This window comes from Pan troglodytes, chromosome 3 (genome assembly GCF_028858775.2).
Source record: "Pan troglodytes isolate AG18354 chromosome 3, NHGRI_mPanTro3-v2.0_pri, whole genome shotgun sequence".
NCBI classification, from domain to species: Eukaryota; Metazoa; Chordata; class Mammalia; order Primates; family Hominidae; genus Pan; species Pan troglodytes.
In genome coordinates this window covers 103,540,930-103,568,397 of record NC_072401.2, presented here as the reverse complement: position 1 = coordinate 103,568,397, position 27,468 = coordinate 103,540,930, and the positions used below count along the sequence as shown (strand labels likewise).

Below are 27,468 nucleotides of genomic sequence, written 5' to 3'. Positions count from 1 at the left end.
TTTTGTGATGGATAGGGTCTATAAATTAGCAAAGAATAAATATTTTGTCCTAAGGAACTCTTCAATTGTTGAAACTATTTACTGAGATGGATGCCTTTTAAATGTCAGTCAGGCTGTTGTTACAGATAAACTTTTCTAGCTATTTTAAAGCATGAACTGATTTAAAATGGGGAAGTGGGTGCTTGTGGGCTCCAGGCTAAACTTTGGGGATTGACTCTTTTGAGCTCCTTTGAACTCTGCTATGCTACAGCAGGAATTAGATAAGCCACTGGCCCCACTGCTGGCTCTGTTTTCAAGATTACTCCACCTTAGCTTAATCTGAATGTCAGAAAATTTGTGCTATAATTTTAAACTCTGGGAACATACTGTGCCTGCTAGATTTGCACCAACAAAACATCAGAAGTCTGCCATGGCCTTTTCCGCTGGTTAACTCAGTTTTCAATTCATGACTTGTGCGAGGATTACTGAGTGTCATAACTTAAACCACTCCCAGAACCCTATCTCAGGGCAGTCTGGGAAATGCAGCTTTTAACTTACCAACTTTTGCACTATAAGCTTACATATTACACTGTCTTCAAAAGAGATTTAGCTGGTGTCTTAGTCTGTGTGGCTGTAAAGGAGTACCTAAGGCTGAGTAACTTATAAAGAAAAGAGCTTAATTGGCTCATGGTTCTGCAGGCTGTACAGGAAGCATGGCACCAACATCTGCTTCTGATGAGGGTCTCAAGCTACTTCCACTCATGGTAGAAGGCAAAGGGGGCCAGTGTGTGGAGATCACATTGGGAGAGAAGCAGCAGAGAGGGTGGGTGAGGTGCCAGGCTGTTTTTAACAACCATCTCTCACAGGAGCTAATAGAGCGAGAACTTACTCATTACTGCAAGGGTGGCAGGATGCCATTCATGAGAGATCCAAGACCCCCATGACCCAAATATCTCCCATTAGGCCCAACCTTCAACACTGAGGATCACATTTTAAAATGAGATTTGGAGGGATCAAACAAACCATATCCAAACTGGGCAGCAGCTGGGCTCCAAGTGGGAGAAGTCAGTTTGCAAAGAATTTGCTAAACTGCTTCACATCAACTTTGATACCAGAAAAATTCCCCACTGATATGTGAAGACAGTTTGCCTACTAGCACAATTCCTGGAAATAAAATGGCATTTAATTTTTTGAGTATAATCCCATCCTCCAACTACCTAGTCATTGCGGAGAGCTCTTCTGGATCAAGAAAATGAGATTAACGTGGCGTCCCAGTTGGTACTGACTCATTTACTAAGTTTAGTGAAGTTTAACTCACCTGGGGCAAATGTCAAGACCATTTCATTTGAGAAGCTTTTTGAAAGGCCTTTTGAGATGAGGGAATTATATTTTTTCAGAAATGAGCTGTTAATTAATCCAAATCTGTCAATACAATGGATTCTATGAATTACTATTAGAACATGCCCATTTCTTATTTCTTGCTAAACTTATAAGAACTTTTTCAATATTCACACCTTTCAAAATTACTGCTTTCTGAATGGACAATGGATGCTTTTTCTATTCTTTCAAATCTTTCAGTTCTGCCATGATCTATGTGTTTGTTTGGGAAAGTGATTTTTTCTCTTTCAGTCTTGTTTTCCTCATGGAAGCAGCACCATCCATCTCTTAGGACAATTGGAAGAACTAAGTGAGATGTTATATAAACAATGTGCACCATAAGTGTTTGTTTCCTATTCCTTTCTCTCTCTTTCTTGCTTTTCCTCTTCTCCCGACTTCTTCTATAAATTTTTTCAGGCTTTTCCTGTATCTGCTAGTGCTATCTTTCCTGCTTTAGAATCAGGAAGAATGGCATTTCTTATACCAACTCCAGACAGCATCTTTTCTCCTTTCTTAAAGGATAGAGAAGGTGACCTGCTCCCTAATATCTGATTTAAGATGCTGATCCACAAAGAAACTCTGAAAAAGCAATTTCAATTTCTTATACTGAGTTTCAGAGGTTGGTTGCATGCCTATTTTTGTTAGTTTGTAAAAGGAGGCAAAACTCTCAACAGATTGAGAATTAGAGGTTCTGTAGGCTTTAAAAAGGAAAAAAGATCTCTCATTTTTGCTAGGGGAGTTAAAAGCTGATTTTAAAACTTAAAATAAGCCTCATATTTCTGTTCCTTTGGGGCTCATTCTGCATCTTTTGATGACCAATATGTGCAGTCTTAAAGTGTGTGCCACATTTATCTCAGCCTTTGTGTTCTCTCCTCACAGCTGTCAGTGGCACTGTGTGTGGGCTGATCTGTGGGCAAGATGCTTTCGGGTAGGCACTGTCTGTGCCCTTAAATGCAGGTGGCACTCAGGGGATGAAGCAGGCACTTGCTTTTTCTCTTGCCTCCCACCCTACCCTCTAATAAAAATTCATTCTCAGTATCTACAACATCATGGGAAGGTTAATTATACTGTGCCCCCATTCTCTCCCTTTACAAAGAAAATAAACATTTATATGGAGGTGATGCAAGTAAATAATTTAAGAGTCATGAACCATGCAGGAAAGGAAGCTTGATGAAGTACACAAACCTGGAGTGAATTGAAGCTTGAGAAATCATTGGTAAAGAAGAATGGAATTGCCTCCGAAAGGCCTTTCAAAGAGCAAATTCACAATCCTGGATGTTTTCTAATGCAGACTTTATTTGAGAGTTGTTTCTATGGTTTGAATGTCCCCTTCAAAACTCACATTGAAATTTAATTGCCATTGTAACATTGTTGAGAACTGGAGACTTTTAGAGCTGATTAGGTCATGAGGGCTCCACCCTTATGAATGTATTAATGTCATTATGGAGGGACTGGGTTAGCTATAGCAGGAGTGGGCTTTTGATTATTAGTTTTTTATCTCCATAGTTAATATCCACTTAGACTTTCAGCATTATTTTATCTCCCAGGGAGATGAGCCAGAACTGCATTGATTTATATATTTGTTGGTAGCAGTTTAGGTCCTCCAGGAAGTGAACACCATGATGGAATTAGAAGTGAAAGAGACTTATTGGAGGAAACACCTATGAATGACAATGGGTATGGGGAGCAGGGGCAGTTAAGGAGAGGCTTTACATGGCAGTACATGTCTCATACCTGCAGAAAGAGAGGGAGACAGACAACTGATTCAGTTGGAAGAACTGAAGACTGCAGTGTTCCTTGAGAAAGACTTGATGAAGCTAACGGGATGCTCAAACCAAAGGTTGTCCATTGAAGGAATCCTGATTGAGCAGACATGGCCTGGCTCCAGTACCCACTCTGTGCCCAGGTATTGGCTGGGAGAAGTCCAGGAACACTGCTGAAGTGGATCTTGAAGATGGTGGATCTGGAACTGTTGGCTCACCACACTCTGTAGCAGGTCCTATCTTGGCCAAACTGAGCGGTGCATGTCTGTGGCTACCACACTGTTATTGTAGGTTGGCCACTGTAAGCTGCTATAACAAAAACTGGGTAGTTTATAAACAACAGAAGTCTATTTCTCATAGCCGTATAGGCTGAGAAGTACAAGATCAAGGCTGATTCAGTGTCTGGTGAGGGCCTGCTTTCTGGCTCTTAGACAATGCCTGCTTGCTGTGTCCTCTGCTGATGGAAGGAGCAAGAGATGTCTCTTGGGCTGCTTTTATAAGGGCACTTATCCCATTCATGAAGGCTCTCCCTGCATGACCTAATCACCTTCCCCAAACCTAACCTCCTAAACCATCACTTTGGGGTTAGGATTCTAACATATAACGTTTGGGGAGGACACAAATATTCAGACCATAGCAATCACTATTTGAATTCTGGCAACTTTGTCCCTTTCTTAAGCATTTTTGAAGTCGTCTTTATGTTCCTATATCAAGGCCTGGCAGTTTTAGAAAATATTTCTTAAACTGCATCCATTTATTGCTCTGTAACTGACGTCTATACTCAGATGACTCTGCTCATTTGGGCTGCCTGTTTCCATGAGATGTGGGACTTAAAGAAATTTGTCTGAGAGTCGTGACTGATCTCTGTTCTATGGCTGAGCTTGTGCAAAATATGTACTATTTCTGACACTTTTTGCTAGTGTATTTCTTAAACATCTTCCTCAAAGTGTGTCACACAGTTTAAAGTTTATCCTTTTCCCTAAGATAAAAGCAAGTTGTTAGGAGGTGCACCCTCTACCTTGAGCCTATTTGGGAGGATGTGTGTTGGGGCAAGGAAGCAATGTTGGCTGTGAGTGGAAGGAAGATTGATGGTTTTTCTATTTACAAGCCCAGTCACCTCCCCAAGACAATGATAGCAGCATTAAAATTCTAAGATAATCCCATAGAGAGGAAGTGTCTAAAACCTTACAAACACAGCTCTAAATCCAAGCACCCATCGGGCTTGCGTGTCTGAGGGGGATGCTCAGCCTGCAGACACCTACAGCATTTCACCAGCTTCTAAAATACAATCAATCAGTCAACCCAGACAGCAAGGCAGAAACAAGTTTCCCTGGAGTAACTCTGGGGCTTTGCTTACTTCTTCCTCCAAGGACTCATCAGAACAGGATATTTTCACTCTGAGGGGGAAGAACTGTGAAGAAGCTTTAGGAAGGCATTGTTAACATTGATGTGACACGTTTCTGGATTAAAAATAAAAAGATATATATTGTGGGTAGTTTGAGGAAAGGGAATTAGAGAAACTGACTTTGGCGTGACTGCTTTTAAGGAGCTCACCCCAGCCCAACGTTTAGAATTTAGTCTCATATCCCTTCCATCCCTCATCCCAGAATCAAATCTGATTGTGCTTATTTGTGTGGACCTTTTGCTAAGGGTTTTCAACAAATGACTTCACCATTCCCTTCTGCAGAGATAACGATGCTTTCCAAAGATGAAAATGCTTGGGTTAAAATAAATTACTATGAGCCTCAGGATGACTAGTGTCCTTACAATTGGTATTGGAAAGAGTACCGCTAATAAAAAATACTGATTCCAAAATACTGTTTCAGAATGCAGAATCAGAAAATCAGTTGCTGCCACTACTAGTTTTTATCCATATTATTCCTTAAATTAGGCAACCACTAAGTCTATTAGGCAGGAATCAAACCATCTGTTCTCTCTACTGCAGCAGGAAAACTACTTGTCAAAGAATTGTGTCAGGTTGGTGCCCAGGGCAAATGTTTACTGTTGAAACAATTCTGTCAAGAGCAAATTTGGGGCTGGACAGCACATTCACTGAAAAATTGTTGGTGCTCGATACTGGGCTGTGAGTATGGGTCTGTGTGCTAAGGTTTACTCGGACATCCGGCTAATAGGAAGAAACTTGATGTAGTGCTATTTTCATCAGCGGCAGCGCTTGAGAGTTCATGTTCTGATTATGATCCCGGGCAGCCACTTAGCCTGCTTCTTAGTTGCCCGTTTGGCATTGAAAACACACTACTTCTGTTATTTAACAAGGCAGATTCTTTCTTAAATTTTTTTTTAATTTAATTAATTAATTAATTAATTAATTTTGAGACGGAGTCTCGCTCTGTCGCCCAGGCTGGAGTGCAGTAGTGCGATCTCGGCTCACTGCAACCTCCACCTCCCAGGTTCAAGCAATTCTCTGCCTCAGCCTCTGGAGTAGCTGGGATTATAGGCGCCCACCACTTCCCACAGCTAATTTTTGTATTTTTAGTAGAGATGGGGTTTCACTATCTTCCCAGCCTGGTCTTGAACTCCTGACCTTGTGATCCACCTGCCTCTGCCTCCCATAGTGCTGGGATTACAAGCGTGAGCTACCGGGCCAGGCTGGGGAGATTCTTTAGTGGAAAAGTTTGAATATTTTTGGCACTCAGTAGCTTTGACACCAGAAGTATTTCAATTGTATTAATTTTCGATAGAGCTAGGTAAATCTGGGATTTATTTGAAATTATATTCCCTAATAAAGTTAAAGAAATTATAATGTTTGAGAAATTAAGTTGATTCTTTGCTCTTGCATGTATAAAAGTAGGTCTTCTTGTTACTTTCTTACCAAATTTCTAAACTGGGGCCATATTTTTTTTTATTTAGTTTGCTATTCTCCTTTTGGCACTTCGGTGGAATAGTACATATTTAAAGACTGGTATTTTGGAACTGTGCAAACCACAAAAGTGTTTTTGCTGGGAGAAGTTATTTCTGTTAGTTGCCTTCTTTCCTTGCAAGTTGACTGTAAATGTCATGAAGTTTATGCCCTATATAAATTGCTTTAATTATGTTGGGTTTACGTAACTCCTTCGTATTTGTATAGGCTAAATGTATGCATGAAATTTTTCTATAAACTCTAAAAGCTTGTTGAATATCATAGTAAATAAATACAACCATATTTAAGTGAAAGTGTTTATTCTTACTGGTTTTACTTAAGTCTAGATCACCAAAACCATTGTCTTTGCACCATGATATTTGATTTTGGTAATTAAGTGGGAAGAACAGGCCAGTATTCTCGTCAAAACAATCCCAGATGGCAAGTGTAATTCTTAGACTTCCAGTTTACCAACATAAGAATACTTCCTACCCTCTCCTCTGTCCTACAGAAACAAACATGGCCCAGATGCCGTGATAAATGTGTGGGATTCATCCTATATTCTTGCAGAAACATTTGTCATGGCCAACTCTAATTTAAGACCAAGAAATGCTTTCAGCTGTTTCCATCCAGTTGCTAAATCAAAAGGCAGTACCAGAAAGAAATTTGAGGAATTTTGAAATGACTGAAAAGCTAATATATAATGAAAGTTCCAGTAGAAAATAAAAATGCCAACATAATACCTGTGACACACATTTTGGTTTGCCCACTATTCTGCAGTCAAGTATGACTTTGTTGAATAAAATATAACAGAACGTTAAAGCAGTTAAAATATCTAATCACAGCCCATGTTAACCACACTGATTTCTGTCTGGTCAACTGATAAGACAGTTGCATGCAGTATTTAAGCACTTTCTGGATAGTATCCTTTTGATGTGTATCTCAATGTCCTTTCTGTTTTAATTCTCTTCCACTTTACCTGTCATAATCATTCACAGTACATTGAATATAAATATACAAGAAATGTCATAATCTGCTTTCCTTATTTATGTACATTTCAGGGTTCTAATAATGTTGTCGTGGTGAAACTCCCAAAAATCTCATGCTACTATATGATACCTAATTCTTGGTTTGTCAAGGACTAGATTTATTTTGGTAAACATTTATAGAATATTCAGAAAGTGACCTGGTTGATGATAGAAGGGACATTGGGTTCATGAGTAGATAACAAAATAAGCGAAGTATTGAGGAGATGAGAATTAATTGGAAAATAAATAACTTCTTAGTGTAATCCCACCTTGAACTATGCTTTCTGTTCATTTGCATGCTTAAATGTACTGAGTTCTTATTTTTATGCCTACTATATGCAAAACTTGGTTTGGGTGGGTGAAAAAAATCATATGACCAGTTATCTAGGAAAGGATTTCCATGTTACAGATACATAATGAATTTCTTAAGCAAATAATATGACTAATGGTTTATAATTGTCTTTAGCAATAGTTTAGATATTTCCTAGGGCTGCCATAACAAAGTGCCTTAAAACAACAGAACTTCGTCTTTCATGGTTCTGGGAGCCAGAAGTCTGAGGTGTTTCCAGGGCCATGCCATTTCTGGACCCTGCTGGGGGGATCCTTTCCTGGTTTCTACCTTCTGTGTTTTGTTAGCAATCCTTGTGTATTAGTCCGTTTTCATGCTACTGATAAAGTCACACCCGAGACTGGGCAATTTACAAAAGAAAGAAGTTTAATGGACTCACAGTTCCATGTGGCTGGGGAGTCCTCACAATCGTGATAGAAGGCATGTCTCATATGGTGGCAGACAAGAGAAGAGAACTTGTGCAGGGAAACTCCCCTTTATAAAACCACCGCATCTTGTGAGACTTATTCACTATCATGAGAATAGCATGAGAAAAACCCATCCCCATGATTCAATTACCTTCCACTGGGTCCCTCCTATGACGTGGGAATTGTGGGAGCTACAATTCAAGACAAACTTTGGATGAGGACACAGAAAACCATATCACCTTGGCTTTTGACTTATGCAGCACTTCGATGACACTCTTTTCTCTATGTTTGGGCTTCACATGGCATTCTCCTCCCTGTATTCCTCCCCCTCTTCTTCCTATAAGGACCCCAGTCATATTGGATTAAGGGCCCACTCTACTCCAGTGTGACCTTATCTTATGCTGGTTATGTCTGCAGAGACTTTATTTCCAAAAATAAGGTTACATTCACAGGTACTGGGGATTAGGACTTCAGTTGTCTTTTATAGGGGACACAATTCAACTCGTAACATATATGTTATGATTTCTCCAGTCCAGGGTGTTGGCTATAAGAACAGAAACAACCCTGGCTATCTTAGCCAAAGGAAATTTGTCATGAGGATATTTGGGATTGACATAATAGATGGGATTCTGGAGGATGGAATTAGGAGATTAGATAAGAACAAGGGATCCTCTGGGGGATGGGCAGGCAAAATTGACCCCCATTCTGACCTCCATTCTGCTTCTGCCCCACGATTAATCTGGTCTCAACTATTGAATCAGCATCCCAGGAATAAGTGTCTCATTGATTGAGTTTAGGATTCTGGATGTGCGGAGGGTGGGTGGAAGAAGAATCTGCCACCCTTGGCTTATACAGTGAGAGTCAGGAAGCTGAAATTCCTTTCTTGTCAAAACTATTAATCAATGACAAATTTACCAAAATCATGATGGCAATGCCAATAGGAAAGGCAAGAGGGATTCAGACAGTGGGTGGCCAAATATGACAAATGTCTGCTGCAGGAAGATAATCTCTATGGCAGCAAACTAAAATGACAAATTTCTCTGGGTTTAAGAATATCCTCAAGTTCATAAATAAGTTAGATTGGGCTTTGCCATCTTCTTAGTTACCCATTGGTCACCAGTACTAGAAGGCATACCAGTAACAAACATTTAACATTTTGAACCTGTTTCTATGTCAATGAAGCCATCCATCTAAGATTATTGTGAAGATAAGATATATAAAGTAGGTTTTACAATGACTGTGAAAAAAGAAGACAACCTCCAAGTGATAGTTATTAGTTGTTTCAAAGCAGGATGGTATTTCACTTTTACACAGACAATTTTAATTTGTGTAGTTCTTGAAAAAATAATTGAAGCTTTCCAAAATGAATGACAGAGAAAATTTGGCTTTAAAATATAGACCTCAGGCATTATAATAAATTACCTCAATTGTAAATGATGGTAGATTATTTCTGTAGAATGTTTTATTTTCGATAGGAATGAATGTTTTTGTGCCCAAGAGAAAATCTAGATAACTCAGATGATTCATTGAAACAAGAAGTGGAGCAAATGATACCGTTGATTTTCTAGAAAAGGAGGTCCAAAAAGCCAGAGTTTCAGCCTACCTCCCAACTATTTTGTATACTGGTAAGAGGCTTGTCCAAAAGACAGTGTGAACAGTATGCTCCAGAAGTTCTAAACTTTAGGTTTTCTTGTTCAAGTTGCTTTTCTTTTTTTCCATGTTGCTTTTTTTTTTTAATGGAGAAGTGCAATAATAAAGAATTTAAAAATTAAAAATTTCCATAGTTTTATTACCTAATTATTATTTCTTTGATTTTCCAATTCATGTTACCATGACTATATATTTCTACATAGCTATTAAAATGTTCACTATATAATGTTGTGTTGTATTTCACACATTGAATTATAAACACTTTTCTACATAAACCTCCTAATAATAAGGTGACATTGAGTACCCTATTCCCTCACTCTTTAAACTTTCCTGATTTTTCTTTTCCCAGCATTTATCATTGCCTGGCATTGTAGTACATACTGATGTCTTTAATGGCTATTTCTCTCACTAGAATAAATTCAGTGTAGAAAGGCAAATAGAGTTCCTAGCATATAGTGAGCACTCAAAAAACATTTCTTGAATAAATGGATTAATAAATGGCTAAAGCCCTGTCATTAGATGTATAGATGGGGTTTGCTCTTCTGCTATTACAGTTAATGCACTTATGAACATCTTATGGAATGTAGCTTTTGTTTCTTTTGAATTTTTTCTTTATGATTATACTGATAAAAAGAATATATATGTTTGTTCACTCTTTTTATTTAGCCATCTATTTACTCATTTATTCATTGATTTACCAAGTATTTAAGCGTCTGTGTTGGCCATTGTTTTATGTCTGGAGACAAAGCTGTGAAAACGGTGAACGAAGTTCTTGTCTTTATTGAGTTTTTATTCTAGTGAGGGAGACCTACAAGAAATAAACAATTAAAAATTTTTTAAATCTAAAACAACATATCTAGCCTTTTTAAAATTATACTTTAAGTTTTGGGATATGTGTGCAGAACGTGCAGGCTTGCAATAGGTATACACATGCCATGGTGGTTTGCAAAGGATATGAAAAGACACTTCTTAAAAGAAGACATTTATGCGGCCAAGAAACATATGAAAAAAAGCCCATCATCAAAATTAAATTTATAATAGATGATCAGATAGTAATAGGTGCTATGGAGAAAACCTAAAAGGTGACAGAAAGGTACACTATTTTAGACAGGGATCTCAGGGGAGGCCTTTTGGAGAAGGTAACTTTGGAGAGAATTTTTAAATGAAATAAGGAGTTGAGGCATATGAATAGATGAAGTAGACAGAACAGCAAGAGCAAAATTATGTTGCAATAAATATTTTCTGTACATTGCCATATTATGTCCCAATGGAATTGTAACTCATCCATTTTATTTGCACTTGTTTAAAACTTTCATTTTTCTGCTAATTTATTAAGTGCAAATTCTATCTTAGGTTAGCTTTAATTGTTGTATCACAAATGAAGATAGACATTTGTTTCATGTACTTGTTCACTTCTTATATTTCTTCTTCTTAAAGGAACATTGTTTCCTGTCCTTTCGGAATTTACCACTGGAATCTTTTTTTTTTCTTATAAATTTGAATGTGATCCTTATATATTAGAAATGCAAATATGTCTCTCAATGTGCCATTATCATTTTAATTTTGGGTTTGCCACTTTTTATTATATAGCTTTTCTTTGTGGTTTTGTATGCGATTTAGTGGATGAACTAACATCAAGAAATGTCTGTGTTTGATTGCATTGAGATCTGAATTTCACCCTTCCCTGTATCCACATCCTTTGCCATGTACTTTTTTATTCTCTCCCACACTGACTGTGGGTCAGCCATGTGACTTATTTTGGGTGGTGACATGTCCAAAATCAATATGACAACTATAGAGGCTGGGAAATTACTTGTGCAATTGCTATGTCTCTCTTGTTCCCTGTAGTTGCCAAGAGACTGTGCCTGGGCTCCGCTGCTGGTAGAAGGGAGACACATTGTGCAGAGCCAGGTTGTAAAGTCCTGGCCCAGGCCATCCTAGATCAGCACAGCCAGCTGACTACCAGCATGATCAGCAAAATCATGCCCTTCTCCCTACAGACATCAGCCCATGGTACTCAGTGACAGTCAAGTAACTAGTCTCATTTCAAGAAGAGCTTAATGGCTGGGCATGGTAGCTCGTGCCTTAATCCCAGCGCTTTGGGAGGCCAAGGTGGGTGGATCACCTGAGGTCAGGAGTTTAAGACCAGCCTGACCAACATGGTGAAACCTCGTCTCTACTAGAAATACAAAAATTAGCTGGGTGCGGTGGCGGGCGCCTGTAATCCTAGCTACTCTGGAGGCTGAGGCACGAGAATCACTTGAGCCTGGGAGGCGAGGGTTGCAGTGAGCCGAGATCATGCCACGGTACTCCAGCCTGGGCAACAGAGTGAGACTTTGTCTCAAAAATTAAAAAAAAAAAAAAAGAAAGATTAATTCCAGCTGTCTATGGTTTCTTCACCAAACCTGCAATGCCCCCCTGGTCTTAAGAAAAACTTGGTGTCTAGTGCTGAGTTAGGCTTATAACAACACAGCTCGTCTCATAATGTAGGAAAACATGTTAAGGTCAGTAAACTATCCTAAGATTCTAGCAGCTAAACTCCTTTCTGAATTCACAACATTAGCATAGAACATCAGCAAGCCTATAACAATTGAAAGGAGACTCTGGTACGGTTAATAACTTGTTTACTTGCTTCTGTCAAAATTTTAGGTGAGTCATAAAAAGGATATGATCTCATAAGGTTATTAACAATGAGGGTCTAAACATATTTTAAAAAGAAATAATCATATTGATCACAGTCTAAAATTTTTATGTCAAGAACAGAGCAAACAAAAAAGAACCAATCAATGAATAATTTAATAATGATGCCTTGATTACAGATGTAAGTGAAATTCTTCCTGAACTTGTGATTTGCTACTTTTAGATTTTGATGAAAGATGTGTTTAATGAAGGTCATTTGGTTTGATGAAATATCCTTAGAAAAATTACTTAAACAGAATCTAGGTTCCACAACTAGGTAGTCAATAAATAAAATTTTAGTTCTACCTGTGGTAATACAGTACTAGCATTTAAATTTTCCACTGTCAGCAAGTCCTGTTGACTATATTACCAAAATATGTTTAAAATATACTTCCTCTATCATTTCTTGTATCACTTTAGCCTAACCTGCCATTATCTCTTGAATACCACATGTGTTCCTTACTGGTCACTTTCCTCTACTCTTGACTCTACAATCCATTCTCCATTCTGCGATAAGTTTGATTTTTTCTGGTTAAAACCAGTCAATGGCTTCTCACTAGACCTAGAAAAATATCCAAACTTCTTAAAAAACGTGGCTGTTAGTCACCACTGTAAACTCATTTCATCTCTGTCATCCTAATCCACTACATTCCAGTCACATTGGTTGTAGTGATTTGCTAGGGAAGCCATAACAATAAGAGTCATGCAAACTGGGTGCCTTAAACAACAGAAATTAATTTTCTCACAGTTCTGAAGACTAGAAATTGGATATCAAGATGTCAGCAGTGTTAGTTTCCTCTGAGGGCCTTGAGGAAAATATGTGTTTGAGACCTTTCTTCTTGGCTTGTAGATGGCCATGATCTGCCTGTGTTTTCACATCACCTATTCTTGGTATGTGCCCATGTCCAAATTTCCTTTTCTTATAAAAACACCAGTCATATTACGTTAGGATTCTCCTGAATGATGCCACGTTGACTTACATCCCGCTTTAAAGGCTGTATCTCCAAATATGGCCACATTCTGAGGTACTGTGGGTTAGGACGTCAACATGAATTTTTCGGGAGACACAATTCAGACCATAAAATTGATTTTTCAGTTTGCAGAAAATGTTCAGCTCATTTCCCACCTTGTGGCCTTTGCACTAGCTGTATCCTCTAACTTTAATGCTATTCTCACTTCTCATGGTTGCTGGTGTCTCAGATGTCTCTTCTTCTTCTTCTTTTTTTTTTTTTAGATGGAGTCTCGCTCTGTCATCCAGCCTGGAGTACAGTGGAGTGATCTTGGCTCACTGCAACCTCCACTTCCTGGGTTCAAGCAATTCTCTGCCTCAGCCTCCCAAGTAGCTGGGATTACAGGCACCCACCACCATGCCCAGCTAACTTGTATTTTTAGTAGAGATGGGGTTTCACCATCTTGGCCAGCCTGGTCTTGAACTCCTGATCTTGTGATCCACTCGCCTCTGCCTCCTAAAGTGCTGGGATTACAGATTCGCATCACATGCCTGGCTAATTTTTGCATTTTTGTGGAGACAAGCATTGGCCAATGTTGGCCAGGCTGGTCCTGAACTCCTGACCTCAAGCGATCTGCCTGCCTTGGCCTCCCAAAGTGCTGGGATTATAAGCATGAGCCACTGCACCCAGTCAGATGTCTCCTCTTAAAGAGATCTTCCCTGGTCACCTAAACTGAAGTAGCCACTGAATTACTTTCTTTCTCATCAATCAATTTTATATTTTTGAGCAGCACTTATCATTTTCTGATATTTTCTATTTGTTCCTTTGTATGTTGCTTATTATCTATTCTTCCTGAACCTTACTAGAATGTAAGCTATATGAGAGCAGATACCTTGACTATCCTGTTCACTGTTTTTTTTCCCACACCTAAAACAGTGCCTGACCTGGCACAGGGGAAGTAAAATGAGATAATTAATGACATAGAGAGAGGAGGAGATGGAGGGAGGGAGGGTGGGAGAGAGGAGAGATTCAAATCTAGATCTACCTCACTCCTACATTTTCACCAGTGGGCTTCTGCCAAAATAAAAATAAAAAATGTGCTCCAAGTATTAAATAGAATTTAAAGTATCACTTTATCAGGGACATAGTCAGTGATTTAAAGTTCAGAAGATAAAATTTGATTTTCTGGAGTTTTTGGTTGGTTTCTGGGTATCATTGCTAGTAGTGTTAGATTCCATGATGAGTCTTCATAATTTTGAGAAGAATCCCCAACTTGGTAAATGTAATGCAACCTGCTAAGTTCAAGAAAGTCATACAAAGAGCTTATTATTTAAGCCATTTATTTTAGGGTTGGGTTGTGTGATGGTTAACATTGGGAGTCAACTTGATTGGATTGAAGGATGTAAAGTATTGTTCCTGGGTGTGTCTGTGAGGGTGTTGCCAGAGGAGATTAACATTTGTGTCAGTGGACTGGGAAAGGCAGACCCAACCTCAGTCTGGGTGGGCATAATCTAGTCAGCTGCCAGCACGGCCAGAATAAAAGCAGGCAGAAAAATGTGGAAAGATTAGGCTGGTTTAGTCTTCCGGCCCTCATCTTTTCCCATGCTGCCTGCTACCTGCCCTCAAACATCGGACTCCAAGTTCTTGAGCTTTGGGACTTGGACTGACGGACTGACTTCTTTGCTCCTCAGCTTGTAGGTGGCCTAATGTGGGACCTCACCTTGTGATCATGTGAGTCAATACTCCTTAATAAACTCCCTTTATATATATATTTATCCTGTTAGTTCTGTCCCTCTAGAGAACCCTAATAGAGTTTGTTTGTGTTTTCAGAGACAGAGTCTTGCTCTGTAGCTCAGGCTGGAGTGCAGTGGCACAATCATAGCTCACTGTGGTCTCAAACTCCTGGGCTCAAGGGATCTTCCAGCCTCAGCCTCTCAAGTAGCTGAAACTACAGGCATTTGCCACCACACCTGGCTAATTTTAAAAAAAGATTATAGAGACAGGGTCTAGCTATGTTGGCCAGACTGGTCTTGAACACCTGGCCTCAAGCAATTCTGCCTCAGCCTCATAAAGTGCTGGGATTATAGGCATGAGCCACCATACCTGGCCTAAAGCCATTTATTTTTTGTTTCTTCTTTTCCCTTCCTCCCTCCCTCCCTTCCTTCCTCTCTTCCTTCCTTCCTTCCTCCTTCCTTCTTTCCTCACTCTCTCTCTCTCCCTCCCTCTTTCCTTCCCTCCCCCTCTCTCTCCTCTGCTCTTTCTCTTTCCTTTCTCCCTTTCTCTTCTTTCTCTCCTTCCTTCCTTCCTCCCTCCCTCCTCCCTCCCTCTTTCTTTCTTTCTCTTTTTCTTTCTTTTTTTTCTTCTCTCTCTCCTTCCTTCCTTTTCTCCCTTCCCTTCCCTCCTCTCCTTCCTTCCTCCCTTTCCTTCCCTTCCCCTTCCTTCCTTCCTTCCCTCTGTCTCTCTTTCTTTCTTTCTCTTTTTCTTTCTTCTCTTCATTTCTTCTTTCTTCCTTTCTTCTTCTTGCTTGCCAAAAAGAGATCTATGCTGAGCAAGTTGTGGTGTCGAAGAAAACCACTTAGCTCAACACCCTGATGTAAAAGCAGATGCAGGTGGAAATACAACCAGAAAATACTGGAGGAGATATTCCAATTTACAGTACTGAAAAATAGCGAAGGGTTAAAGAGTATTCACATTTCTTGGTAAGCACTATAAGAAACTAAGCTGATTGGTAGTATGGAGAGGGCATTATGAAGATCTCAAAGAAAGGTATCTTCTCTTAGCAATGTTCTCATTCACATGTAAAAATAAGATCTGTGGCCAGGTGCGGTAGCTCACGCCTGTAATCCCAACACTTTGGGAGGACGAGGTGGGAAGATCACAAGGTCAGAAGATCGAGACCATCCTGGCTAATACGGTGAAACCCCATCTCTACTAATATACAAAAAATAGCCGGGCATGGTGGCAGACACCTGTAGTCCCAGCTACTCGGGAGGCTGAGGCAGGAGAATCGGTTGAACCTGGGATTTTGAGATTGCAGTGAGCCGAGATCCTGCCATTGAACTCCAGCATGGGCAACAGAGGGAGACTCCGTCTCAAAAAAAAATAAAATAAAAAATAAAAAATGTCTGTGTAGGAAGGTCCTACTGGTACCCAGAACTTATTTTCAAAAGTTTGTAATGTAAAATTTAAGTGTTTTATAGTAAAATAGGCAAAATTCTGAGGTGGCACTCATGATTTCTGCCCCCTGGTATTTATCCCCTTGTAAACTCCCCTCCTTGGGTGTGGGTGTGACCTTTGACTTGCTTCTAGATGACAGAGTATCTAGGGATTTTTCAGATGTAATTAAGGTTACAAATTAGTTGATTCTAGAATAATAAAAAGGCATATAACTGTGGGCAGGCCTGGGCCTCTTCCTATGAGTTTCATGAAGTAAGCAGCCATATTGAGGAGCCTACATGGGTGGGAGGTAATTCCACAAGGTCCCTAGGACCTGAGGATGGTTTCAAGCCAGGAAAAACCTGGAACCCTCAGTCCTAAGGCCACACACACAAAAAAATGAATTCTGTCAATAACCTGAATAAGCTTGAAAGACAGTTATTCCCCAGTTGAGCCTCCATATGAAAATCCAGCCTGGTCAACACTCTGATTGCAGCCTGTGAAACCCTGGGCAGAGGATATGCATAAGCTATGCCTAGACACATGACCCACGGTACTTTGAGATAATAAATGTGTAACTTTAAGCTGCTAACTTTGTGACAAATTTTTATGCAGCATAGAAAACTAATACGCATAGCTTCAAAATTAAGAGGCCTTGTATTTGGACAATTGATTCTTATCTGGTTTGCTACATCCTCTCCACTTTGTTTTGCCTAGTGCAGCTGGAGTGTTCATTTTTAAAAAATGCAAATATGACATCTGCTTTCCTTAAAACTCATTTATGATTTCCAGAGAAAACGGAATTGTCAATATTGCCCTGCAAGGTTTGTCCTTACACTCTATGTTTCCCTTTGTTGTCTGTGCTCTAGTCATATTGGCCTTATTTTAGGTTCTCAGATGCCCTTTAATTTTCTTCTGCCACAAGGCCTTGGCACTTGCTGTTCTCTCTGCCTGCAACATTCTTTTCTACGCCTTCCCTCACTTAATTATCATTTATTCTTCTCATCCTTTCTTCATATCTCCACTGTCTTTTCCTTAGGAGATTATTACCCTGAATTTCCTAATTAGGTCAATACCCACTTCCATAACTCTCACAGCACCATATACTCTTCTTCATGGCTATTCCTACAACTAAAATTTTACATTCATTATTGTGCTTATTGTTTTTCATATTCCCATGAAAGCAAGCAACTGTTTCTGTTTTGGTTTACCATTTTATTCCTATACCCCTAGCACCTAGTGTTTTGCCCTGCAAAGATTAATAAAATATTCAAATAATTATAGTAATAGCATTCATTGAAAACCATATCAACCCACTTTAATAATATAAAATATATAAGGAAGGTATAGATTAATATACTATTAATATTTGCAGATTAGAAACTGAAATAGAAAGAGAATAAGTCAATTTTCTAAGGTCACACAACCAGTAAGTATTAGAGTTGGGATTTGAGTCCAGGCATTTGCAGCTCACATCATTACTTAAATATCCTAACTGAGGATTTAGCAGTACCGCATGCTTCCTCCTATGGAAGGTGATCCACACATACATATTAAGTGGAAATGAATGCATGGTGTGTTCCTGGAGGGCATTTGTTGTCTGTTTACTTGCATGGCAGCCTGATGAGCACAGCTGCCTGAGACATGTGGATGTTACCTTCCTGTTGAGTGGAAGAATGTATTATATGTAGATATATAGTTTGTATTAATATATTTATATATATTTATTGGAAGTTTACTTTTATATATGTTTACCATAAATGTAAATAATAGAAGTAGCACCATTGTTCCTAGAAATAAACATATTCTGTATATATTATTCTATATGTATCCTATAGAGTATTATCTATATCTCTCTTTTTCTAGGACCAATGGTGCTACTTCCATCATTTTTCATGGTTTTAACTGTTTTTCAAATAAATGTTCTGCCATATTCCAAAGAAGGTTGCTCTTTCTTCCAATCTCATTTTAGAGGCTAAAATTTCACAAATGATTTCTTTTCTGGCTGCGGAAATGGCTTGTTTTCAGGAAAGCATAATGCTTGCATATATGTTACCTTTTTCAAAAAGGTGAGGAAGCAGATAGATTTATAGTCATAGATGGATTGTTTGCCATTTTTTGGCTTGGTTCTTTATGTTAAATACAAAGAGATCAATCATGACCAATATTCAAATGTGAAGGTGTACAAATATCTCTGTGAAAGTAACACAGTTTATAGAAGCTAGAGGGAGGAGCACAAATGGAGATCATAAGTAAGTTTCTTATGCCTTTCCATGTCACTGTTAATGGCAGGTCATCTGCCAGGATTCCCCTAGTCAGCTGATGCAGAAGACCTGGGAGGTACGGGGAATGACTTGCCATGTCTGAATTACTGAACACCTCATTTTACATTGTGACAAATGCCAATGTCTTGCAAGAGAGCTCAGGGGTCCTTAGCAGATGCTTTCATTTTAGTGCCAGGCTGAATGCCAAGACATCAGTTCACACTTCCCTGAATCCCTTGTCTTTCTTTTGCTTGAACGAAGACAAGAGAAAACATTAGGGGCAAAACTGAGGCACCTTTATCACCTTTCATATGACATGTCCATCTCCATCTTAAGAAATGAAAGAGATAATCTTTCAGAAATTGTTGGTTGATTTGACGATGGAGAATACCTCTCTCTGAGGGTCACCTATTGCTATACAGGGCAAAAAGGCAATCTGAACAAAGCAACTATGACACCAGATTCCATGGAGTGGGAAATTGCTTCAGTGTTTGATGAACACTGAAGAACATTGTGTTCTACATTTCAATGTAGAGCATTTCTTAATGGTCTCACACCAAGTCTGAGTGGAACCAAGCTTGACATTGACTTGAAGACATAATAAAAAGGATCATATAGCAGAAATTATAGTGTTTTATCTAGGAACATGTTTACTAATTCATTTGTCTGAAGATAAAAGATACCTATCAGCTTAATTTTATTCTGAGAGAACTTAACTTTAATATTTGCAAAATTCAGAACTTAATCTTTCACTTTATGTTAACCAGGTGCAAATCTTGAATGCCAAATAAATGTCATGCATGCCACCACTCCTCCCACCCTCCACACTGTTATCCATGGCAGACATCACTAGTTGATCATGACACAGGTTCCCACTGAACCCACTCCATTTCAACACATCATTCCAGTCACTCCTCAGCCAGTCTTTCTTTTCTCACTCAATGGAAAATGAGGCCAACTTACATATATGTAAAATGTAAGCCAGTGTTTCTCAAACTTAATGGGTTTCTTTATTTCAGGATTAGTTTTCAATACTTTGATACACATATAATATGCTATTTATAATGAAATAAAATACTTAGTACTGCAATAACCCACATGATCACAGAATCCCATTTTAATGCAATACCTGCCACCCACCATGCCCATTAATTCCTTGGAAAACAACTTGGGAGATATTGCTAGGGTACCTTACCAGTACTGGAGTTTTCTACTTGCTGCTTCTGATGTTTATTGGTGATCCAGGTGGTCATTCAATATTTTGTAATCATTATTTTTTTTGTAATGGTATAGATTTGAATTAAATGCTGTAAGGCTGTGTATAAGAGCCACTCAGAAAAAAAGCCAGCCTAAAATGTCACACAGTACTAACATTTCAAAGATGATTATTTTTTGCAAACTATCTTCCTTGACCATTTACACTGAGCCAAAGTGTTCTAAGAACTTACATCACATTTCAGTAGAGTGATGAGACATCTCTGTTTATGCCTGAGGCAGTTCCAGTTTATGCCTGGTTTTTCATTGTAATCATTAACAGTACTCCCTTTTATGATCCAAAGTGTCCTCCTTGGATGGTAAATTAATTAAGTGACCTCCCTACCTTTAATTCTCAAACGATTTATGCTAATGTTGGTATTATTACTCCCATTTTACCAAAGATAAAATAGGGCTCAGGATATGGAAAAACTCTTTGTTCACACAGCTAGTGCATAGCTGAGACAAGATTCAAACTAGTTTGGTCTTATTTCAAAGTTCATGCTCTTGAATGTAGTAACTGCTCATTTAAATACATAATGTCACTAAATACCCACAAAATTATGTAAGGAACATTATCATCTGCATTGTGAAGATGAGAATATTGAGGAAATGATACACTATCATTTATAAATTTGAGGTCTAAGGTATTGAGAATCTTACCCTTTGCGTTCTTTTATGTGGTTGCCCTACTTTTAAAGGTGAACTCCACAAAATAAGGCAGGCCAAAAAGTGTAGCTGGCAGGTATAGCTACAGAGAGGGCTATGAATAGGGGCTCATATCAGCTCTGTGCTAATCAGCTGGGATTCACTAAATTAGGCTTATGATGCAGAGCTCTCCGCTAAATATTTATCCTTTAGAAAAGCAGTATGAAGCGAAAATTCAGGTAAGTCCAAGTTATTAAAATCAGACACCCTGAGCATTAGAGAAAACAAGAAGGAACTCAGATGAGCAAATACTTAGTGCACAAATAGAATATAATGACTCAGATTACAAGGTCATTCTCATTAGAAAATACTGAGAATAGTCTCATTTTCTAAAAATTAGAGGTTCCATTGGCAGAATACTTCTAATGTTGATTTATGAAAATGTATTAGACTCATCCATTTTTTGAATACTGTTTTTAATGATCCATTTAAACTTAAGCCATATGCACTTCAAAATAATGACATTCACTTATCCTATTATAGCACTTTCTACCTTCAGAAAATTCTGTATAAAGTTAACTGATTTTATTTTAACAACATAGCTTTAAGTATGAGTCCCATTTTACTTTATAGTGTAAATCAAGGTTTCCCAGTCTCAAAACTCTTGACAGTTTGGACTGGATAATTCTTTGTCTTGCATATTATAGGATGTTCATCAGCATCCCTGGTCTATACATACTAGATTCCAGGAGCACCTCTTCCCCAGTCATGAAAATAATAAATGTCTCCAGATATTGCCAAATGTCCAGAGCAGCATAATTATCTCACTTAAGAATCTACCAGTTTAAATGCTTCCTCTTTGTTATCCTAGAAAATTGACTAGGTAGAAAATAAGCAAGTTAATATTCAAAATAAAACTCTTTTGATAACATTCAATACCAGTTCAAACTTCTCTAGAACTCAGAGTGCTGGTAAATTAATAACCTACGGAAGGGGATAGCTCTTGGCTTAAGTTAGGAGTAATGGCTTGGGAATATATTTAATTTGAAGAAGGGATGATGAAAAAGATAAGATACACGAACTCTGAAAATTCAATTCAAAGTCTTCAGAAGATTTTACATTTGGGCCTTTCCTTTCTGGCAGTGGCTATGGCTCTTTTAGAAATGCTCCAAATCTCCAAGGAAATGTCTTATTTCTTCTTCTTATCTTTGGATGGGACAACCCACAGAAATGGAGGCTTAGTGTGTAAAAGGACATGTCAGTTCTTGAAATGTTGGATGTAAAACTGTGGACTGAATTTCCAAATATCATAATCAAAAGCACTTTTTGTTAGGGATTAATCAAGCTACTGTATTATTTTTTAAAACTTGAGCTTATTTTGAGAATGTTAACAGTTATAAGAAACCCATGATAAGTGTTTTGTAGCATGGCTTTAAATGTATATTCTTGTCACTGTTTAGAAGCTAGAAAAAAAACTGTGTTTATATGAGCCCTATATAGTAATATTAATCAAGTTTATTTATTTTAAACAATTTTTGGTAGCCTTCCCCCTTTAAACCGGTAAGCAGAAAAATTTATTGGCCAATACTCCACTTGATCTTAGCCAAAAGGCCGGGAAGCAATTTTATTGGCTAATTCTTATAAATTTACTTTAAAAACTCAGACATAGCTTTAAACATTCAATTTATTTGTGGCATTTGTACATGAAAATTATATGATGATAACATTGCTTTCTATTCTAAGCTAGTAAACTGTTTCTAAGAAATAGATTGATAAAATTGCAAGTCTTAATACAAAGGTAGGTTATGAAAATGTATATTAATTTGAGATATAGAAAAGTTTTCAAATAATAATGTTTTCAGGGTTATATGCAAATAGACACTAAATAAGACAAGGTTTCTGCAAACATGATGTAACAATAATGACTGGAACTCTGAATGTGAGAAATTCAGAAAATGAAACAGCTACTTAAAAAGCAAACATGTGCTAAGTAAATTTGTATTTTCATGGTTATTCCAAGGAGAGGAGGAATAATCTGTTGAGGTTAGTGCCCTCAAGCAGACCCCATAACTTTGCTACACCGCATGTAACTTCTCTGTGCTGTTTTCTTTTAATTTTCAAAATGGAAATTAGCTGTTTCATTGGTGAAGTGCATTGTAAAATGAGAGAATTTTCAAATAATGCAATTACTCTATGGTATTCTGTTTTAATAGTAATATACCCATATGAAGCAGGTATAATGAGAATAAATTTTGCCAATAACAAATTCTGAAATCTGAAGGTTTGTTTCTGCTGTCATAGTATGAATTTGCTTTAAAGAGAGCAGGCAATCCAAATTCAAGCTTGCTTCACCCTGAAAGCAAAATGTCCGTAGATTCGTGAGTTTCATTATAATAACCTGGAAATGAGAAAATAGGAAATGTATTAGTGAATAATAGCTCATCAATTTAAATTGATTAATTGGCATTAAATCACCCCTGTACATAAATCTTTCTACAGAGCAATCACCTTTAGCTTGAAAAATACATGTTAATCCTTTCAGGAGAAGACAATGAAATCTTTAAAAAATTCTGTTTTTTAGACAAATGATACCTTCAAGTCCCTAACAAGGCTGCTTTAGATTTTCTAAAAAATATACACAGCTAATATTTTACCTCCTTTAATGATCTTTCTTGCAACAGAAACCAAATTCCTTTTCAACTTGGGGTCGAGCAGGAAGCTGAAAAAAAATAAAGATATAGAGCTAGTATTTCTCGATTTGTCCCTATTTTAAGGTTGAACAAAGAAATATGACAAAGTTATAGTTGCCTTTCACAGCCATGGAAAAACAGCTTTGCAGAGAAAACTGGCAAGACAATCTTCCATTTTAAAAGGGAACAGAATCATTGTAAAGTTCAACTGCATCCGAGTCCTTGAATTCAAATTTTCTTTCCATTTTGCAGAACATTTTAAGCATTGGGAATTTGTATTCTTTTCCTCTTATTCAAAATCTCCTCTCCAAAATATATGCCCTGTTTGTGCAATCCTTCAGCTCTTATAGAAGAATCTTTGGTTGATATTTTCATAAGCCCTAAGGCCATAATGCACCCACTTTTGCTACATTTGAATGAGTCTAATGAGTCTATAATATATATCTATATATTATATAGTGTATATATATACATATATGCACATACACACAGCTTGGTGGTGGGCTACAGAAGAATAAAAAATGCAACTGCTTCAATTTGTTTTTAAGGGTGAATGATTTTTATGATTACTTATGACTTATTTGAAATATACAAGGAACTTAAAGGGTTATTAAACTTTGGAAAATTAAAATTCGTTCATTATAAGAAGTTAGCAAAGACTCTAATTCAGGATTTTAGCAAGAAATCCAGCTGCTACATGACTCTTGGTAGCAGCTCAAGTGTGTTACATTATATATGCAGATAGTTGGAATAACATTATTTTTATGAAGAAAAATTGTAGTCAGGACATTATCAGTGTTGTCTTGGATTGGTCTTGGTTTTCCATTGCTGTTGTCTTTGCTTAGTGTTATCATTAGCTTCTCGTTAGCAATTTATTTTCAGTTAACTCTATGATGTGAAGTAATGCATATTTAAATCAATAATATTTTGGGGCTATACTTTCCCTACTAATGTCCTAGAGTTTAAGGACTGTATATATTGTGATTCAAACACAGTAGACTTATCATATTTCTATTGTTAAAACACATGTATTGATAATTCCTCTAAGACTTTTTTGATCTGTACATGTTGAATTTAGCCACACTTTGGCCTCAGTGGCTTTTTCCTTTGAGTTCCCTCTTTGTTTTTTTTCCAAATAATTTCCTTAAATAAATGCTCATAGATTTTGCACACAAAGGCACACCTAACCTATTTTGTTCATATCTGTTAGAATGTCTAAAAGCATAGACAGGATAGAAGGCTCTCATGTTCTTTTTTAACGAAGTTATTTCTTTGCATTTTATAGCAATCAAAATAAATACAACCTACCTTATTGCTGAAGTGTACATTATAAAACATATTTTCATTGTGGGCAGTTTCCTTACCTAGAAATACAAACTCAGTTATTACCTCTTTATTCATTCACAAATTTGATGATTTATTTATTCAGTACTTCTTAAAAATGATTTCTACAAAGGTAAGATATGGGTGAAAAGAAAAATTATTAGGAAGATAAAAGGGGGATACCGAAAAGGCACCCTTGGCATGTGCTGTTAATTTCTCCTGCCCATGTGGATTGACTTGGGTAGGATACTGAGGACCTACAGGAGTCACTTGAGTTTAGAAACAATCTTTCCAACACCTCTGAGTAACAACCTCCACTTGATTACTCCTTCTTCCTTTTCTTTTCCACATTCACCAGGATTGGCCAATTACAAAACACATTTTTCCACAAAAACCTGCGCCTTCTACTCCCTGCTCTCCTAGACTACTGCTCCTCCTGCCTTTATCACTGGCATTCCATTTCTCATCCCAGCCACAGGGCTCAGTTCTATGGCTTCTTCATTCTCACAGTCAGTGGTTTGGTCCAGGCTATGGAGAGTTGCTTCTAGAATATTCAACAGCTCCCTAGCTGACGTCTAGCTCCTCCTTACTATCCCATCAGCACACAATCCCCCCATCACATGGAAATGAGTTACCCTCTCAAATGTTTCTCAAATTTCATTTGCTTTATCAGTAACTCCCAAGTATCAAGCACGAGCTTCCATTTACATATATCATTATCAGTCTTTATAGCAATTCCCCATGGTACAATGCTTATCTACATTTTGCATATGAGAAAACCGAGGCCCACAGAGCGTAAGTGACTTGCCACAGGTCACAATTAGTAAGTTGAGAACAGCAGGATCAATCAAGAATTCCAAACTCACGGTCCTTTTATTACGTTATGGTGCCTTCAGTGTTTCTATTTTATAGTCGCTTCACGTTTATTTTGGATGTCAAGTTGTTTTGCATATAAATATAAAATCTATGTGAATGTTTACACTGACTTGCTTAATCACATTAGGTTTACATTAATATTGAAATTGATTTACTCTGTACTTTGTTTTAGTCTTAGATCCTTCAATAAATACCAAGCACTTACCACCTGGATGGTGCACAATGGTGAGTTTATCTGGAAGACAAAAAAAAGCATGTTCTACTGAGTTTTGTTCAATATTTATCTTAAATTCTCTCTCTTATTTTTTTAATTGTTGGACTACTTCTTGTCTTTGAGGTTGCTATGAAATCTCACAATCTGATCTAAAAATATCAACCCCAAATTTCTCTACCTCCAGCCACTGTGAGTGAAACCATGCCTTTTATTACTTTTGTCCTTTCCTCTCCCAACCTTTGTCTCAAGGTATTATGATTTTAGATATGTTTGACATTAACACAAGCTTGCTGCCCTGCCTTGATATTCCGCTAGCTTGAGCTACTTCATTCTTTTAAAAAATCAACTTTATTCAGGAATAATTACATACAATTCAATTATTTATAAGGAAAGAGGTTGATGATTTTTGAGAAATACATATGGCTATGTACCCACCAACTTAATTAGGATAGAGACCATTTTATCTCCATAGAATATTCCCTAATTCTCCCTTATGTCAATCTTCACTCAAACATTACTCATGGCACCCCCAATCTGATTTTGTTGCAGGTAGGTAGCTAGCCAGGCATAAGCGAGGCGGGAGAGGGCTCCACACCACCCACCAGGAATGTCAGGCGACCATTAGGTGATGGTTCAGCAGTTATCACACTGCCTTTCTAAAAATGATAATTGGCAGCCTGTGCCGGGGAGAGGGAATTTGCTGATGGTCCAGAGTTGCCTCACTAAAGTGATAATTGATCACAGGTGCCAGGCAGAGGCAATTTCCCAATCAGATAAAAACACTTGAAATTGGTAATCAACTTCCAATAAATTCTCAGTAATTAGGTGAGTGAGCTCCAGCATGCACATTAAGAGATAAAATGGTGGAGTATGACCTTCCAGGGGCATTCCACTGGAAAAGAAAAGAAAGCCTTATGTGGGCATGCATACAACTTTCTGAACACACTGCGCATGCTCACTTCCCAAGTGTAAGGCGGACACCGTGCATGTGGGCAGTTCACCCTTAGGGAAGAATGAAGGGAAAGGGGTGCAAGATGCTGGAAGTTGGCCAGCATATAAAGTCTTAGGATCAAGGTTAAACAGGGAGCTTGACCTCCACAGTGCCTGCTTGGGTCTCTTTCAAATATGCTTTTCTTTCCTTCCTGCTCTAAAGCTTTTTAATAAATTTCCACTCCTGCTCTGAAACTTGCCTCAGTCTCTTTTGCTGCCTTATGCCCCTTTGTCAAATTCTTTCTTCTGAGGAGACAAGAATTGGGGTTGCTGCAGGCCTGTATGGATTTGCTGCTGGTAACCTGGATATTTGCCACCCCTAACAATTTCTGCTTCTACAATTTTGTCTAGATTAGTTTTATCTAGAATTCCAGATAGATGGAATACTACAGCATGTAGTATTCCTTTGTGTCTGATTCCCTTGTGTCTGATCCATTCTTTTTATCTGTTATCTTTCACTCAGTATGTGTAATGTTTGTGAGATTCATTTATATTGTTGTTATAATAGTAAGTATTCCTTTTTATTGCTAAATAGTATTCCATAGTATAAATATATTACAGTATAAGCATGTATTCTTCCATTGGACATTTGCATTTGTTGTAATAACCCAGTTTAATTGTTTCCAGTTTGGATATTATGAATGAAACTGCCACGAACTTTTGTGAACAAGTCTTTGTGTGAACACAAGCATTTATTTGTCTTGGAAAAAAACCTGGAATGGAATGACTAGGTCATATGGTAAGTGCATATTTGACTTCTCCACAGTTATCACTCCACTTTATATTCCCATAAGCAATGCATACAATGCATATCCAGTTCCACATCCTAACCAACAGTCTTCTGAAATGGTAATTCATTATACTTTTTATGTATTGGTATATCAGTGTAGTTGAATTTGCCTTTTGCTAATGGTTAATGATATTGAGCATCTTTTCACATGCTTCTGGGCCATTTGCTTTCATAAACTAAGACGTGGGTACTAGATGTGCTCCTTGATGCTGGGCTGTCACTGC

General features: G+C 37.9%; 1 protein-coding gene and 1 long non-coding RNA gene across 8 annotated transcripts in view; one reads left to right on the top strand and one right to left on the bottom strand.

The window, feature by feature from the left end:
* The window catches only part of LOC107974355 (uncharacterized), an 86,358-nt gene that overhangs the window by 16,952 nt on the left and 41,938 nt on the right, over positions 1-27,468 (top strand). The window contains exons 2-3 of the long non-coding RNA XR_008547575.2: positions 25,423-25,475; positions 27,082-27,193. This is a non-coding gene — a long non-coding RNA (uncharacterized LOC107974355). The remainder of the gene's footprint in view (positions 1-25,422; positions 25,476-27,081; positions 27,194-27,468) is intronic.
* BANK1 (B cell scaffold protein with ankyrin repeats 1) overlaps positions 22,548-27,468 on the bottom strand; it is a 289,987-nt gene continuing 285,066 nt past the window's right edge. For 6 of the 7 annotated variants that reach the window (XM_009447927.4, XM_016951016.3, XM_009447929.3 and 3 more), the window contains 4 exons: positions 25,456-25,485; positions 24,360-24,415; positions 23,016-23,080; positions 22,548-22,759 (listed from right to left, as the gene is read on the bottom strand). In XM_009447927.4, coding sequence (XP_009446202.1) covers positions 23,021-23,080; positions 24,360-24,415; positions 25,456-25,485 — 146 coding nt within the window. In that variant the 3' untranslated portion in view covers positions 22,548-22,759; positions 23,016-23,020. 7 annotated transcript variants of the gene reach the window in all.